Source organism: Heterobasidion irregulare (genome assembly GCF_000320585.1).
Source record: "Heterobasidion irregulare TC 32-1 unplaced genomic scaffold scaffold_03, whole genome shotgun sequence".
Lineage (NCBI taxonomy): Eukaryota > Fungi > Basidiomycota > Agaricomycetes > Russulales > Bondarzewiaceae > Heterobasidion > Heterobasidion irregulare.
This window is the reverse complement of record NW_009258199.1, coordinates 3,000,465-3,016,354: the sequence shown is the minus strand read 5'-3', so window position 1 is coordinate 3,016,354 and position 15,890 is coordinate 3,000,465. Positions and strand designations below refer to the sequence as shown.

Genomic DNA, 15,890 nt, shown 5'->3' with positions numbered 1-15,890 from the left:
TCTCGTATGAGTTCTACGAGGGGCACTGGAAGTCGTTTGCGACGTTAATAGTAGAAATAATCTAGATGAGTTTATCATGAGTTCACACCTGCTTCTGGTCAGAACAGGAAAATAAATTGGATGCGTACTTGAAGATCGCCGTGTGCCTTTGACATACACTCACAAGCACGCAACGTGCCAACTTGACATTCCGATCCACTTCCCCGTCGTCTCATAATCGACGACCCCTTGTGCCCGCGCGAAGCTGTATCCTACTACGCTCATGCCTGCTAACTCGAACGGCGCGCCGCTTACCATACAGCTACAGGTCCCCCCAGCCGTAGGCATGACTCAGTCGCGCACTCAGCATCTGACTAATGAAGCTGATAGCAGAGGAACCTCAGATGCTCTTACACGGGAAGATCTCGTCCCCGCTACGCGTGGACTTCCGCAAGGGCTCGAAAGGTTCTCTGTCTAGCGACGTGATCAGAGTGCGCCGTATACACTTGTCCCCAGGCATGCTACAAATCTATACTCGCGGACATCTCCTGCGCACATTGAGCATCGCTTCAGTTCGCCAAGGCCTCCTCTTCCAATGCACTTACCAATGCCCCTGCTGCCATAATAGGCTCTGGCTCTGGCTTTGGCTCTGGACCTGGTTTAGCCCATCCTGACCCCGTCACCGACGAATACGCCTGACTAAGTCTTCTTCAGTCCATGCGACAAGACAGGGGTGGCTACCATGGTCGCGCGACAGGAGGAGTCGAGGACACGACAGGAGCTTGCAGCATACATTCAATCCCGAAATCAGATCCAGGTGGAGGCGCGCTAGTCTGTCAACAACGAATTTACAGCGTGGAAAACGAACCTGGATAAACCGAGAAAAACGATCGACTGTGAGCGAAGGAGAGTGCAACACGAGAGGGATACAATGGATGCGGAGGGAACGAGGGTAGATGGCGAGCACGCACAGGTGAAAGAAGTTATGACAAAGATGAAAAAAGAAAGTAAATAATCTTGTCAAGGATAAATAGAGAACGAATGCGCAAAGGTCGAAGACGAAAAAAAGGATATTGGAAGAGAAAAAAAGGGTCTTGGGCAGAGAGGCTGTGCGGGTAGAAGAAGAGAAGAAAATATTGGGGGAAGACAAGAGACGGATAGAAATGTAAAGTGCGCAGGTTGATGAAGGGATGAAGGTGTTCAAAGAGGTCTTAGCAAGACAAGCACATGAAGAGAGCGAGTCGGCGGGAAGGCAGAATCAAGTATTGCGGAGGCGACGGTGGAGAAGGACCTAATGGCAATTGAGACAGAAAATAGGATGCTTGAAGAAAGAAGGATGATGCTCGAAGAAGACAGGAGCAGACTTGAAGAGGCTCGGACGCCGTTGAACAAGAAGCACGAGAAATGGGAGAGGAAGAACAACCTCGAGTGGGTGGTATTGATGAAGATGCCGGCAATTTCGAAGGCGAAAATCGAGGAAAGGAATGCAGAGGGTTTGAAGGCAAAAGTCAGAGCAGACAAAGTGAGGGAGATGCTGGAATGGGATAACAGGGCTTTGAAGTCAGAAAACGACGCTTTGGTAGAGGAGAACAAGGTGCTACAGCAGGCTAACCAGTATTGGGAAGTGGAACGTATCAGGGCAGATGAAAAGTGCGCAAAGGTCAAGATACAGTTCAAGCAATTGATGTGTAAGGCTGAAGGGGCGATATTCTCATTCCAACCATGTAACGGAGTCCCGACAACGAATGACTGAGAAGGGTCCGGTGAAGGCAGAGGCTTCAGTGAAGATATGGGTTCCGGTGAAGACAGAGACACAATTGGAGAAGGTCGCGCAGCCTGCATCGCCACCTCTATTTAAGCATCTCTAGCACCCTTTTCGTTCCTGACACTAGATATTATGCGCCCTACCTTCGTGTCCATTGATATACTTATGATGTCTCGGATTCTAAAGCCAGAGCGGTACGTACCTACCGTCTCCTGATTTCGATTTCGATTGCCCTCGATTGATGGTCTCCCGACATGCAGACTGTTTCGACGCTCAAACGTAAGCGCATGGACGTCATTAAAGCCACTCAAGCTCTCTCCAGTGACGACGACGAGGACATCCCATTGTAGGTTAAGCCGCGCTTTCGTCGGTGAACCACAGGAATACAGTCGAGTCGACTTATAAGAGACAGAATCGTTGAGACCTAGCGCGCTTAAGCCTAGATGTTCACCATCCAAAATGACAATGAGATGTCAGTGAGGATCCCAAAACATACCAACGATCGCAACCTTGACGAAAGATCGCTCACAAAAAAAAACGCAGCTTGTCAAAAGCCTTGCTCAAAAGCGAAAAACCCCCAATGACACGCATCATGCGCCAGAGCATTAGAATATTGAGCATCGATGTTTCGATAGAGAACTTTTAAACTGACGATCAGACTTTATCGGCATGATCGTGCCAGTGAAGTGAGATACTGTATCAATAAATTTGCTGACTCACCAGTTCCAGAAAATCGCGAAAGCTCATGACGCCGACAGATAAAAGGAGGTTGAAGGTAAGTTTTGGAAGGGACCTGGTACTGGATGAACTGCGCACCGGTTTTGTCCACTCACAAGTCCTCAGACCGCGTGTCAACATGCCGAACGCTTCGCTTCTAGGATCTGTCTGACTAGGTGTCGTCAGCGGGATGCAGTAGAAAAGATAGGACTGATTGTGCAGTACGAAGGAGCGGGAGAAGATGCGAATACAAGTGGAGGGCTTTAGGGAGCGGATCTGTCAGTATAATCAAATCTTGATCAACAGAGAACCATGCTCGGACTCAGCTGTCACTGCTTCAAGATAACCCGGACTTTTGCCTCTTTTGCTGTAGTTTCTGATCTGAACGGAAGTAGCGACGTTACGTGCTCACCACGGTCCATTTATTCTGTCCAATTGGACCTCAACTTCTCTGAACATTGGTGGTGACTGACACATCTGGGTCTTAGGTTTGAAATGACATCAGTTAAATAAGAAGAAGGATCACAGATGCTCGATACTTGGCGGCCTAAAGGTCCCAGGGGAGGTGAGCAAGGTGAAGTGCCGGTTGTGGTCGACTGCAAAGTTTGAATAGGCTCTAAGCTCACGCATCACGTGTCCCTCATCCCCTAAGCCGCTGCTCCAAGTTTAATTTCACCTCCACCTTCACAATGACCACCCCGTCGCACCAGAATTTTATGCCAATCAATAGCGCATGCAACATAATAAATATGCCGAATTATCTGACATCAAGGTAGGTACTACATTCTGGCAAGCACAGCACCTGAAGACATGTATCTAGTCAGAGGCTATACACAAGCATGCACACTCATGATGCCCCACGTACAGAATGCCTTGAGGTCCCTTCACTGAGCTACCACAAGTCACTGATGACAGACATCCTTGTGAACATCTTGTGTCTGCATATACCTCAATTTCAAAGATCAGATGCTAATCACAGAGCGGCAGCAGCCTACTGCAGACATGAGCACACTAGCTTTCTCCCCTCCACCCTGTGTCAACAGAGCCCAGAGAGTACACTCATATCTATACAGATATGAGCTGTCTCCTCAATGGTCAGCAATAGATATACAGCTTTATGAGTTTCCCTCTACACCTACATCATTGGTGAGTGCTGCACATACCACATATTAGGAAAACCCTTCTCAGAAGATCAAGGGGTAATTATCTGTGAATAAATGCAAACATGATAAAGTAGAGATAGGTACTGCTAGAACTTGATAAGGCCACAAATGTCATAGCATGTCACAGTGACCACCTGTGCAGCTTTGAGACTACCAACTATGCATTCATCTCATCATATATCTGCTAAAACACAGTAATGTATGTATGCATATCAGTCTAGGGATTCACATAGAATATACTACACTCCTCTAGAACATTGAAGTTTCACAAATGCTGGGGAGCAACAGGTCCAAATCAAGGGAATAGATGGATACTCAGTCAAATAAATGCCACAGGAATGATGCTGGCATTATGTCAGCCATTTTGGATTGAATGCATGACCCTATACATACCATTGTCAGATTTAGGAGCTCCTGGAAAGCAGGAGAACCATTTTACATATGCGAGATGTTTGGGAAGAGCTCCCTTCCTAAAATTGAACAGCTTAGACATCATACTTATAGAGAGTTGGAAGACCACTTGAACCTGCACAACTTGGTATACTATGCCAATGTAAGTGCTATTCACAAACAGACAGACATGAATCTCACCTTGTACCCCATGTACAACTCCCTCTTCTTTATTGACCAGAATAGTATCAAATCATCTAGGAGCTGGATGACCATTTTTATTCTGATGGGTGGGCCAGGTGTGTACACTATCAAGGAAGTCAGCCTTATCCATTGTTTTAGGGCATCATGAATCCAAAACTTCATCTTGTGGAACACAGAGACTTTCTGGATTGGGATTAGGAGGTTGATGGCAGCTCTTTGCGCAGCTACAGCAGGGAGCTTAGGGTTATTATAGTGAATAATAAAATCTACAAGAGCATCAGCAAAATAAATGGCTCCATACTCTAGTATCAGCACTTTGAGCATTATAGCTTTTCAAGAGGGGCGTTTTGTTATCTTGATGTGGACATAGAGTGGGTTCTGGATAGGATCATTGCTTGACATTGTAGGCTGTCCTACAAGATGCCAATTGACGAAAGATGGTAGTGCTGAACCTTCTCTCGATGCTTAAGCCACATCATCATTTGAGAGTACTCATCCTTGCAATTCAATGCCCAATATGTGTCCTTCATAAAGTCAATGTGAAGGCACTCCAATTGTTCTGTGTTGTATTTATCCATTGTGCCAAAGAGCTTGATAGATTCAGAGTAGTGAGTGAGTGAGTGGAGTTTAGGGATCTTGAAGTGCTCTTATATACCCAATTCAATAGAAATTTGCTTATTGTTGTGGAAGGAAGCAAGTGCATCATTAAGCTGGGTAAGCATATGGGCTGTATGTGAGGGATATTGTGCAAGGTAGAGAAAGTCTAGTCAGGAGTGTATAGTGCAAATGAGCTGAAATAGTGAGTGACTGTCTAGGAGTGGAAGATTGATGAGGAGCCCAATATCAGTAAATAGGCAAATATGATTATAGTACTTATATCACTTGTAGACACTTACATCACTTCTATAAGTTACTTTTTCTTATTCATTCTCCATGAGGACCTGTAAGTATTTTTAGCTTACAGCAAGCATCAGACCTTATAGCAAGCTTCATCTGCTACATTCTTATTTTCCAAGTGTTGTATAAGGAGTGATAAGCTCACTTGAGCAAGCTTTGCAAGTGTCAATGACAAATCCAATAAATAAAACATTAAATTCATGTACTTATTAGGGTTTGAACCTAAGACCTCACATAACTACCTGCCAGAATCCAAAGCTAGCAGTTTCAACCACTATACCAGTAGGCCTTATAATTATATAGGAGGTACCTGTAATATATAGAGATCCTATTAACTTGGAGCAACTTTTTTGGACAAGTCAGGCTGGCCCTTGCACAATTCAAACCCCTTTCAATCTTTGCTTTTGAGACACTTTTCATGTGGACAAGACCCTGTGAGCATAAACAAATAATGTCTTATCTAAATGAGCCATTTTAGGGCCATATATTAGGACTGCTTCTTAATATATGCTTCATACATGGACAAAAGGGAAGGTCAAGTGTCTTATATTAGACTCAGACCATTATAACTAGGACTATGACTTGATATACATCTGGGCATGTGACTCAAGATATGGTCATAAGCTATGTATATAACTCAGACTTGGACTGTTTACTATTTACATGCTGACACATAAACACTTACAATATTATGACTCATCCCCCTCCCTCTACTTATGTGGCTTACTGATGTCAATCATGATTGGTTCTTAATTGCTTATTGATGTGGACAGACATTTGATATACTTACTATACATAGTTATAGTCAAGCATTGTGGAATCAGATTACAACTGCAGATTATGAATCCCAATTGTTCTACTCACTTAGCATTCAGAAGCACAGATCATATATCTGTCCAGCCCTAAATAGCCTATACTATAAATAGTTGAGCTAAGCTTCTTAGAAGATCAGCTTATTCACTTTATATATATCTTGATCTCTGCACTATACCTAGTGTCTAGCTCCCTTCAGCCTATATATCATGAACTCTGCCAGATCAATTGAATTATACCTAGTCTGACAAAGCACTGGATATATCTTATAGCTTAAATCTCTCTCTTGTCTCTACGACCTATCAAGGACTTGCTGCTTATTGAGTTATCTGTTGGAATTTGGAAGTCATCTGCTGCATTAGTGAAGACTTCCCAGTTAGTGACAAAGATTGTCCCATTATCAATTAATATCCTATCATCAATCAGCATCTTCTCCATCTCTTTGAAGATAGGATTGACACTAACTAAGACTTCCTAGTACAAGCCCAAAGATGCACAATAGTCTTTATCTATTGGGCCATCACAATTAGCCCAAGGAACCCCTCTTAGTGCATCAAGTGCACATGATAAGCCTAGTGGCTTAACATATACATAGTTAAAGTACTAACTGTAGATGACAGATCTCAATCATTTAGCTTACTTAGCATTTGGAAGCATGGACCATATCTTTGTCTTGCCCTAGATAGCTTGTACATATAAATAACTAAGCTGAGCTTCTTAAAAGATCAGCTCATTCACTTTGTATGTGTCTTGGTCTTTGCACTGCACCCATCATTTGGCTTTCTTCAGCCCATGCATCATAAACTTTGCCAGATCAATTGAAACATACCTAGTCTGATGAAGCACTGGATCCATCTCAAAGCTCTTATTATTCTCCAGTCTCTATGACCTATCAAGGACTTACCACTTATCAAGTCATATGTTAGAATCCATTAGAAGTCATTTGTTGTATTTGAGAAGATCTTCAAGTTAGCAATAAACATTGTCCCATCATCAATCAACATCTTCTCCATCTCTTCAAAGATAGGATTGACAGTAACTAAGACTTCCTTGTACAAGCCTAAAAATGCGCAATAGTCTTTATTCATTGGGCTGTTACAATTAGCCCAGGGAACTCCTCTTAGTGCATCAAAGTGCATGTAATAAGCCTAGTGGCTTAACAGTCTGCATCTAAATTAAGGGGGTCTTATAGGTAGTAGGGATTTTGGCCTGTGCCATGCTTGCTTGAGAGTTTTTGAAGCCATGCCAAAGATAGCCATGCTTAATAATTTATTGAGTGTCAGCATAATTATTATGTGTAGCTATGAGAGAAAGAGAATTGAGGCAAAGCAATATATGAGACATGCATCCCTCATTCTTTAATGTTCATAGGGAATTGTACAATCCCTATACAGAACTCTCACCCTTCTATCAAATACCCAATCCCAATGTTAACCTTGCTCAAAATACTGTACCTATAGAAAAAAGCCCCATTGTTGCTAAGCTGTGACCCCATATGAAGCGTGCATACACTAAGTGTTGATCCAAAGCACAAAAGCTTGAAGATATACTGGCTGCAATCTGGCAGGCTGACTAGAGTCTAGGGGAGTTTTTTCACATGCTGTTTTCAGAACTAGGCAGACAAAAGACAGCAGGAGCAGAACACAGTGAAAAAAAAAAGTTAGCATCATTCCAATAGCCATTAATATTTCATGGACAAATTTTTATTAGAAAGCACAAAATACATACCATATCATATTGTCAAGTTGATGTACCTCCATAAGGCAGTGCGCCTATCCTATTCTTACCCAGATGTATACAAGTACTTCTTGACAGACACTGCTACTAAGTCTATAGAGTACATATGTCCTACTTTGTCAATGTGGGCATTAGAGCTCATGGTGGCTCAGTTGGTGAAGGAATCAACATACCTAGCTACTTCCAACAAAGCTGGTCTTTGAGTCTGGGCCTTATAAAAGATAAAAAAGGATCCTCCAAGTAATAATACTTTCAAAATCCTGGAAAGACCGGGAGTGACACTTTCTGGTCCACATAGCACCTAGGGGGACCCACAGCTAAAGAAGGAATCAAATATTCTACTTGTTGATGAAGATTCTGGATTAGTAAGAGCATGTCGTATCATGGTGTGTCAAGCATGTGACTGGTAGTATAAGACCATATGAGTAAATGCTACAGATTTTGTCATACTAAATGCATGTTATCGGTGGAATGTGAAAATAAATATCAAATTCCTGTCAAAATGCTTACTATAGGACCCCTGAAAATAGGTAAGGAGGCCTAGTGGCCAATCCAGAAAATTTTGGGCCTTTTTGGCCCCTTAGGCCAGGTATGTTTATATAAAATTTGCCTTGCATGGCAGGCAAGGCCTGTCTGTATGTCCTACTAATCATGGTGTTGGAGTGATAGGCCTGAATAGGGTCTAGTCAATTCAAGCTAGGATAGTGTAGTGGCAGATCATGCAATATGTAGTAAGGCAGTTTATGATAGTGATGAGCATATACCCATGCTAGGATCCAAGGAAGGTATTTGGGAAGCTTTGGGGAAATACCGAATAGTGCTAGACAAGTACCAAAGACACTGACTATCACTGAACATGGTTAGTCCCCACTCAACCAACCACAACCCACTGAAGAACGTTTGGCAGCACTTGGGTCAGTTTGCCCACACTTCATATACTTACCATAACCACACAGAAGTGTTACAATAAGTGTTTACAAGATCAGAGCCAGTATTCTGTATTAGCTAATATGCTCCATGAGTTGGTCGGTCCTTATTGCGTATCTTCCCAACTTCCACATAGTTGGTCAAACACAATCTTGCACCATTACTTGGCCACCCTGGTCATACATTACTTCTTCTTTATTTTTATTGGTTCTCCAACACCTCTTCTTGCTACCTACACTTAGGTGATGGATCCTAAACATTCAGGATTTCACTATCACTGACTAACTTTTACATTATCACCTTTGGAACCAATATAAGCATCTTACCTACCTTCATATCTTCTTTATTTACTAAGGCTTGGTGCCCTTTCAACATTTACTCTCATTTCTCATTTAATATTTTACTTAGGGCTCTGTTTACTATAAAAACCTACATACAACTCTGGAATAAACTAGCTTTTGCACCCCATAGTTCAGAGCTCATTTACACTTGTCTCAACCATCAAAATTGTCTTTATTGACTCCTGAAGGCTTGTCATCCTTATTGTTTAGCCTTATTTGCATTTGTACTTGTCTCTTCACTTATACCCCTTGCCCTCCTTCATATATTGTCAGATTCCTATGTGGCTTTTAAAGCACATAGTTGTTAGTCACAACACTACTTTCTTGTTACTGACTAAATCCCCAACATGACCGACCAAATGTTTGGTTAGTGTTTGGTGCAGTCCTGGAACTGTTTGGGCACTATAATCTCATACTTCCTATTGCTTCTCAGTATGCCTTTGATTTATAAAGTCATCACTAATGATTCCTTGTGTATTAGATACTAGCTCCAGCACCCCCCTGCTCTAGAGGTTGTTTTGGTGTTGTGCTCAGCACTCAGAGCCATCTCTAGCATATCAACAGGTTCATGGTTTCAAATCCTGGGTATGTACTTCTTTACTACTTTTTTGTGCTCATGTTTCAGATCTCTAAGCTATTAGCTAAAATGAAAATTTGTGCTCTTAAAGTGGCATGCACATATCCAACAAAAATCCTGCCCACAATGTTGGACAGCAAAGTCATTAACCTTGACACTACTCACTCAGAAGCTCTATACAATGTTTACATTCTCATTCCTTTGGAACCCCCTAAAATACTACCAGATTGTCATCTCTTGATCATGGATCCCCTCAATATCAACTTGCCCATACAATCTTCAGCCCTTATTCTCCTAAAACCAATATCCTTGTTTAGCAAATCTCCCCCTAAGCAGCCTACAGTACAAGACATAATTAATTATACTCTGCCTCCTAACAAATAACTTTCTAAACTGGACAAAAAAGTCTGACAGGAGGCAGCACAAGGGGCTCACTCTTTTAAGAACCCCTTTTTAAAAGAACTATGACACCTATTATAGATGATCACCTTCTGGAAAAGGATTGTAATAGTGCAACAAAGCAAGGATCTATAGTAGTGGTCAGAACAGTGGCCTCTGAAATGGACATGGACAGGCAGCATATACATCTTAATGAAGCCTCACTCCAACTATTTTCACATTTGAATAGATACTTCTCAAACCTTGTGGCAGCAGTCCAACATCTCCAAGTGTTATATCAGTGTGGAGCAGGAGGCAAAAAGGACAGTAGTGGCACAAGGGAGGATAGTAATGGCTTGGCACATGAAGTATAATGCTCTGTAACATCTTTTCAATATCTCATGTGCTCTATGTGTTTGATTCTGATGGCCAATGGCTTAATAAATGCCTTCTGGCCTTTCTGAGCATCAAAACAGACCTGAACTATGTGATCCAAATGATTTTGAGGGGCCGGATCTGGCTAATCCGGCCAAAAAAATGTGGTTTTGGAGGCTTGGCAGTTCAATCCGAACATTTTGACTCAAAATTTGGCTAGGCCTGTTTTTTTTCGGACAAATTTCGCCGATTTTGGGACTTTCTATCCGTACATTTTGGCCGGCTTTTAAGAAATTTCCACCCCGGCCTCCCCCCCTATTTTCAGGGGTCCTCCTACTACCCGCAAGGGAGGGTTAATTTGGATGTAGACTACGTCCAAATCAGGCTCGCGGCTAGCAAGTTTGCTTACATGTACTAGACCCACACGCACCGCCACGTCGCCGAAAACGTATATAAACCCCTGTCCTCGACGCGCTGTCTGCTGTCTCCCGCCCACCACAACTCAGCCGCCCAGCGACATCATGCAGTCCCAGTACACCCCAAGTGCGCCCGTGCCGAACACGGGTTACCCACAGCAGCAGATCAAACAGTTGGGGGGCGCGCATGCGGCGCCCAGTCACGCAGCCGGGATGTGGCCGCCGCCGTTCGGGGCCGTGAGCCCAGCGCCCGCGTCTGCACCCGCGTTTGCGCCTGCACTCGCGCCTCCTATCGCTTCGACTGCGCCAGTTTCTGCTATTTCTGCACCTCTGCTCTCGACACTCGCGAACCCTCCCATGTCGCCCGCGACCTCCATCAACAAACCACGCTCTCCTGACACGGATATGGACGCGTACGTGGGCGTGGGCGCGGCATGCACACCGCTAGACATGACGAAACGCTTGCTCGACGAGACGTGGGCGACCGCGGTGGCCGCTATGCAGCGCGAAGCGAACGCGCGGCAGGCGTGGGAAGCGGAGAAGAAGAAGTGGGGGGAGGAGAGGAAGCGGTGGGAGGAGGAGAGGCAGGGGTGGGGGGAAGAGAGGGAGTGGTGGAGGGAAGAGAGGGAGGGGTGGATCGAGGAGAGGTACAAGATGCAGCAGGAGAAGAGGCGGTTCGAGAGAGATGGGTGGGGGGATGCGCAGAAGACGTGGGATGAGGAGAAGAAGAGGTGGCAGGAGGAGAGAAGTCTGTGGTCGGATGAGAGGGAGGAGTGGGAGGGCGAGGCGGAGGTCCTCAAAGAGTCTCGTCGCAAGGCACTCAACGGGAAGAAAGAAGCCGAGCAGGCGAGAGACGAGGCGGAGCAGGCGAGAGCGAAAGCGGAGGAGGCCAGGAGGGTGGCCGAGCGAGAAAGGGATGACGCTCGGGACAAGTATCAAGCCCTGATCACCGTCGTGCAAGTCGAGAGGGCGAGGGGGGGCATGGCGGCGGCGGGGGCGACAGATGCGGTGGGGATTCCAACACCAGACAGGGTGCCGCCCCCTACTCTCTTCACCACACTACCCCAGAACCAAGGCACCACGATCGCTGAGAGCGACCCCTCTCCTTCATCCTTTACATCTTCCACGTCCTCGGGCTTCTCGGTGCTGGCGCTCAGCCCCAAACAAGTCGGCCAGCGACGCGTGCATGAGGACGAAGACGAAGAAATGTATTTGGATGAGGACAAAGAGTACACCAAAGTCGAGAACGCGACGTTGTAGTGGACAGGAACAATCCGATGTGTAGAATTTGTAAAGTACCTGTAATAAGTCAAGCTCAATGCAAGGCCTCTGATAGGCAAACAGCTTTATTTTATAACGACAAGACGGTTCTACTACACGTGTATATCATATTCATACTGTACCTGGGGCATTAAAAGACGGACAACATTCGTTTGGGAAAGCATAGAGAATGTGCAGAGACAGCTGCCGGAAATGGACGTAAAACGTGGTGGCAAAGGTCGAGATTATAACAATAGACTGGGTGGGCGAGCGTTTCAAAAAGAGATAAACAGCGGGTGGCACTGACGGCGAAAACAGAAAGCGCGGGGGGAATGCGACGTGTGGCATGACCAGATGTAACAATCATAGATTCAAAAGACGAACAACGAACGACGGGACAAGAAAACCACATAGAGAGAGAGGGAGGGAGAAAGGAATCGGAAGACGGTACAGACGCAGACAAACGGGCAAACGAAATAAAAAGCGAGGACACCAAAAACGACAGAAACATACAGACAGGGGCGGAGCGCATGAGATCAGGCGATCTGGGCGCGTCGGCGGGCGCCGCGCATTCACATCTTGCCCAGCCGCTGGCGCATCTCGGCCACCTCTTCGGGGCGCAGCGTCGCGAGCGACTCGCACGCCGCCGGATGGCTCTCCTCGCAGTGCCCGATGAGGTCCTTGCCCGACGCGTTCAGCGGGAACGAGGCAACGGGGAGCTTCGCGTCCGTGTGCTGGCGGCGGTGCCTGCGAGGAAGGAAGGAAGGAAGGAAGGAGCGAGGGAGGGAGGGAGATCAGGATAGGACGAAGGAGGACTGATGAAAGAAAGGGACGCACAGACACATCCGACACATCAGCTGCTCTCCTACAGTCGCATAGACCAAATCGATATGGTTGATGCCCAGCCGCACGCGCCGCGGCGTACGCGGACTGGCCACCGAGCTGGGGGTCGCAGCGCCGGTATTCGCGTTTCCCTCGTCCGCCTCGCCCATCTCCGCGTCCTGGCCCACTCCGTCCGGCAGGGGCACGACAGCTTCAGCAGTCGTAGGCTCCGCAATCATAGCTCCGAGCGCGGCCTCGACCTGGGCTTCGTCACCGGTGGGCGACAGCGACGCCGCCGACGCCGCCGCGGCGGGATCCAGGACGGGTTTTACGTCATCCTCTGCGCGGCTTGAGCTTGCCGGCTGCGCGCGCATGACGGGGGAAACGGCGGCGGAGGCGGGCACAGAGGCAGATGCGGCGACCGCGCGGTCGCTCGCGAGGTCCCCGTGCTCGAAAGCCACGCGCGACCTCTTCCGCGGTCTGTCGTTCAGCTCGCTGACGCCGCCGGCGCCCTTCATTTCTGCAGCGCTTGGCTCCGCACGAACATGGGCCTCGGCTTCCACGGCTTTGCGGACTCGTGTGGCGGGCGAGCTCGGATGGCTCTGCGTTGAGTCGATGGCCGCCGCATCCGTGTCGATCGCGGCGCGCAACTGGGTGGGAGAGGCGGTCGCCGTGGACGTGTCCAGGATAGCCGGGATGAGCGCGCGCGCCGAGCAGGAGCAGGTACGCGAGAGCTGAAAGTTCACGTCAGTCGGTCGTCAGTAAATCGATAGTCAAGTAAACACGTAAGGGAGAGTGTACACGCACCTGCTGGAGCACGTCTTTTGCTTCCACGAGGTCCATCTGGGCTTGAACACGTGCTCTGCGTTCGCTTGTCGCTTGTTCGACGACTACTCGTTTGTAGAGGACCAGCACACAAAAAAGTCAGAATGATTGTAAAAGAGGAGAAGAAAGGCACGGATTCGAACAGCGAGAAGTGACAAGAGGGTAAGGATTTAGGGAGCGCACCCCACAACCCAGATTACACTCCCGTCTTTGCGCAGGCCAACAAACAGAAGGGACACCTCAAACAGACGGGACTCACACTTCACCAGATTCTGCGGCACCTCTTTCGCAACCACCGCGCGTGCTGCAGCCCACACCTCCGGCGAGACAGAGCTCAAATCCATCGGCGATTGTGCGCCCACCGCCCGCATCACCTCCAGCTCGCGCTCCAACCTCTCCCTGTCCTCCTCGCCCTTCCGCAGCTGATCCATCAACCCTCTCATGCCCTCCTCCGCCTGCCTCTTCCCCTCCTCGCTCCTACTCCACGCATCCCTTAGTCTCCTGCATTCCTCCTCGAACCGCCGCCGCTCCCCGTCCAGCCGCTCGCACACCCCAAGCAGCCGCTCGCGCTCCTTCGCCAGCGCACGGTGCGACGTCGTTATCGCCGTGATCTCGCGGCTGACGGATGACACCGTGGCGCCCCACGTCTTTTCGAGGAAATCCTTCGTCGGCTGGAGCAGGTCGAACGTGACGAGCGACGGGTCGGAGAGGGTTGGCGGGCGGTACGGAGCCGGTGCGCTGGCGCCGGCCCCGGGACCGTGGCCCGGTGGCAACGCGGAAGGGGCGGCGGTGCTGGTGCTCGATGTCGGCGTCGGCGGCGCGGCCGCCGTTCCAGATGCAGGTGGTGACCGTGCCGTTGCGCTCGAGAGCGTTACGGAGCCGGGGGCGGAAGCCGGCTCAGGCCTAGGCGTATGTGCGGGCGACGATGCCGCTGGCAACGTAGGCCCCGATGCTCGGCGGGCGGGCGCGGGAACAAGAGGCAGAGACGCGGGGCCTGAGGCGCGCCGTTGGCGTGGCCCTGGTGCATGGGGCTGTTGACGCTGCTGATACTGTTGTTGATGCTGTTGTTGAATCGGCGAGTGTTGTTGATGTTGAGACTGGCGCGGCTGGGGCTGGGGTTGGGTATGGATCGGTAACAACTGCGGCGGGCGGGCGTGCGGAGGAGGCTGGAACGGATGTGATGGTTGCAACTGCGAACGCGAATTTGTGAGCGCATTGATGTGATTAAGCCAGGGGTCATATGAAACCTGCTGCGTGTGCGGTTGCTCAGGGTGCGATTGTTGGGACTGCTGCTGATAATACAGCTGCTGTTGCTGCAGATGTTGCTGTTGTTGCATTTGTTGTTGATGTGGATGCTGATAGGGTACCAGAGTAGGGGCTTGCGCGCGCTGGAAGGCCGGGACCGAGGCATGGACATGGGGATTCCAGGATTGAGGTGCAGAAGGCGCGGAGCTCCCTGCATTCGAAGGTGGGTGCGGGTGCGAATGGGGATTCTGCGCAAAGTGTTGAGGGGCCGCATGGAGCACCGAAGGCGGGAGCTGCGGTATGCCAATGGCTGGACAGGACTGCTGCTGCTTCATGGCCCAAGACGCATCGTTGCCGAAGGGCGTCGACGATGGCATCGGGATCTGATTCATCGAAGAGGCGGATGTGGGCGTGTGCTGCTGGACACCCGAGCCCGAGCTCGATCCTGTGCCTTCGTGGTCAAACGTGGGTCCTGTGGTGGGGTTGGCGGGAGACGTGCCGTGCGCGGACGGCGGGGGCGTTGGGATCAGGGCGTACGATGCGTGTTGAGGCGCGTGTGCGTTATTTTGTCGTGACGTATTTGTCTGCATGTCTCGCGTAGACGAAGTGTCGGCAAGCGACGACGCGGTGGCCACGGCGCTCATGGCGGCGGTGGTAGCGGCGATGTTGATGGGGGTGAGGAGACGAGGAGAAGACCCGCGACTCCTGGACGACATTGACCGCCTCGATGCGGGTCTCGAGGTGGGTCTCGACATTGAGCCGTTTGTCGGCGGATCCATTGCGGTCAGTGAGAGAATCTATGCGAATCGATGATTGAGCCTTGGGATTGGCGGCGTGTTTTCACGTGTGTAAGGCTGTTGATGATCGCTTCACGTCGCTCTATTCGCATCAAGCCGCCGCAGGCGCTGTGGGATGTTCGTAGTGGGCGCTGTGGGATGCAGCGGGCAAGTCGACGTCGCAAAGGACAAGGAGAGGACAGGAGTTTTGGTGTCAAATTAATTTCGAGACAGACTCTCACGTGCAAGGCGCGTGACCGCAAATATGAGGCAAACGCGTCGC

General features: G+C 48.7%; 6 protein-coding genes across 6 annotated transcripts; 4 read left to right on the top strand and 2 right to left on the bottom strand.

Annotated features, from left to right (window-relative positions):
* Nucleotides 1–262: 262 nt before the first annotated feature.
* Nucleotides 263–678, top strand: HETIRDRAFT_103285 (uncharacterized protein; the record flags this gene model as incomplete). The annotated part of the gene is made up of 3 exons (XM_009546126.1): nucleotides 263–319; nucleotides 384–470; nucleotides 553–678. The coding sequence occupies 3 exons, from the start codon at nucleotides 263–265 to the stop codon at nucleotides 676–678; spliced, it is 270 nt and encodes an 89-aa protein (XP_009544421.1).
* Nucleotides 679–1,318: 640 nt separating this feature from the next.
* Nucleotides 1,319–2,094, top strand: HETIRDRAFT_450165 (uncharacterized protein; the record flags this gene model as incomplete). Its single annotated transcript, XM_009546125.1, has 2 exons — nucleotides 1,319–1,639; nucleotides 2,005–2,094. The coding sequence occupies 2 exons, from the start codon at nucleotides 1,319–1,321 to the stop codon at nucleotides 2,092–2,094; spliced, it is 411 nt and encodes a 136-aa protein (XP_009544420.1).
* A 6,312-nt stretch (nucleotides 2,095–8,406) lies between these two features.
* HETIRDRAFT_312129 (uncharacterized protein) lies at nucleotides 8,407–8,559 on the bottom strand (the record flags this gene model as incomplete). The annotated part of the gene is made up of 1 exon (XM_009546124.1): nucleotides 8,407–8,559. A coding segment is annotated over one exon (153 nt), but the record flags the coding sequence as incomplete, so codon positions are not given.
* Nucleotides 8,560–8,675: 116 nt separating this feature from the next.
* HETIRDRAFT_312253 (uncharacterized protein) lies at nucleotides 8,676–8,834 on the top strand (the record flags this gene model as incomplete). Its single annotated transcript, XM_009546123.1, has 1 exon — nucleotides 8,676–8,834. One exon carries the CDS (start codon nucleotides 8,676–8,678, stop codon nucleotides 8,832–8,834), a length of 159 nt encoding a protein of 52 aa, XP_009544418.1.
* A 1,927-nt stretch (nucleotides 8,835–10,761) lies between these two features.
* HETIRDRAFT_408703 (uncharacterized protein) lies at nucleotides 10,762–12,034 on the top strand. Its single transcript, XM_009546122.1, has one exon. The coding sequence runs from the start codon at nucleotides 10,785–10,787 to the stop codon at nucleotides 11,937–11,939; it is 1,155 nt and encodes a 384-aa protein (XP_009544417.1). The 5' UTR covers nucleotides 10,762–10,784; the 3' UTR covers nucleotides 11,940–12,034.
* Nucleotides 12,035–12,467: 433 nt separating this feature from the next.
* On the bottom strand, nucleotides 12,468–15,610 carry HETIRDRAFT_444343 (uncharacterized protein; the record flags this gene model as incomplete). Its single annotated transcript, XM_009546121.1, has 4 exons — nucleotides 12,468–12,686; nucleotides 12,777–13,495; nucleotides 13,569–13,651; nucleotides 13,846–15,610. 4 exons carry the CDS (start codon nucleotides 15,608–15,610, stop codon nucleotides 12,512–12,514), a joined length of 2,742 nt encoding a protein of 913 aa, XP_009544416.1. The 3' UTR covers nucleotides 12,468–12,511.
* Nucleotides 15,611–15,890: the final 280 nt, after the last annotated feature.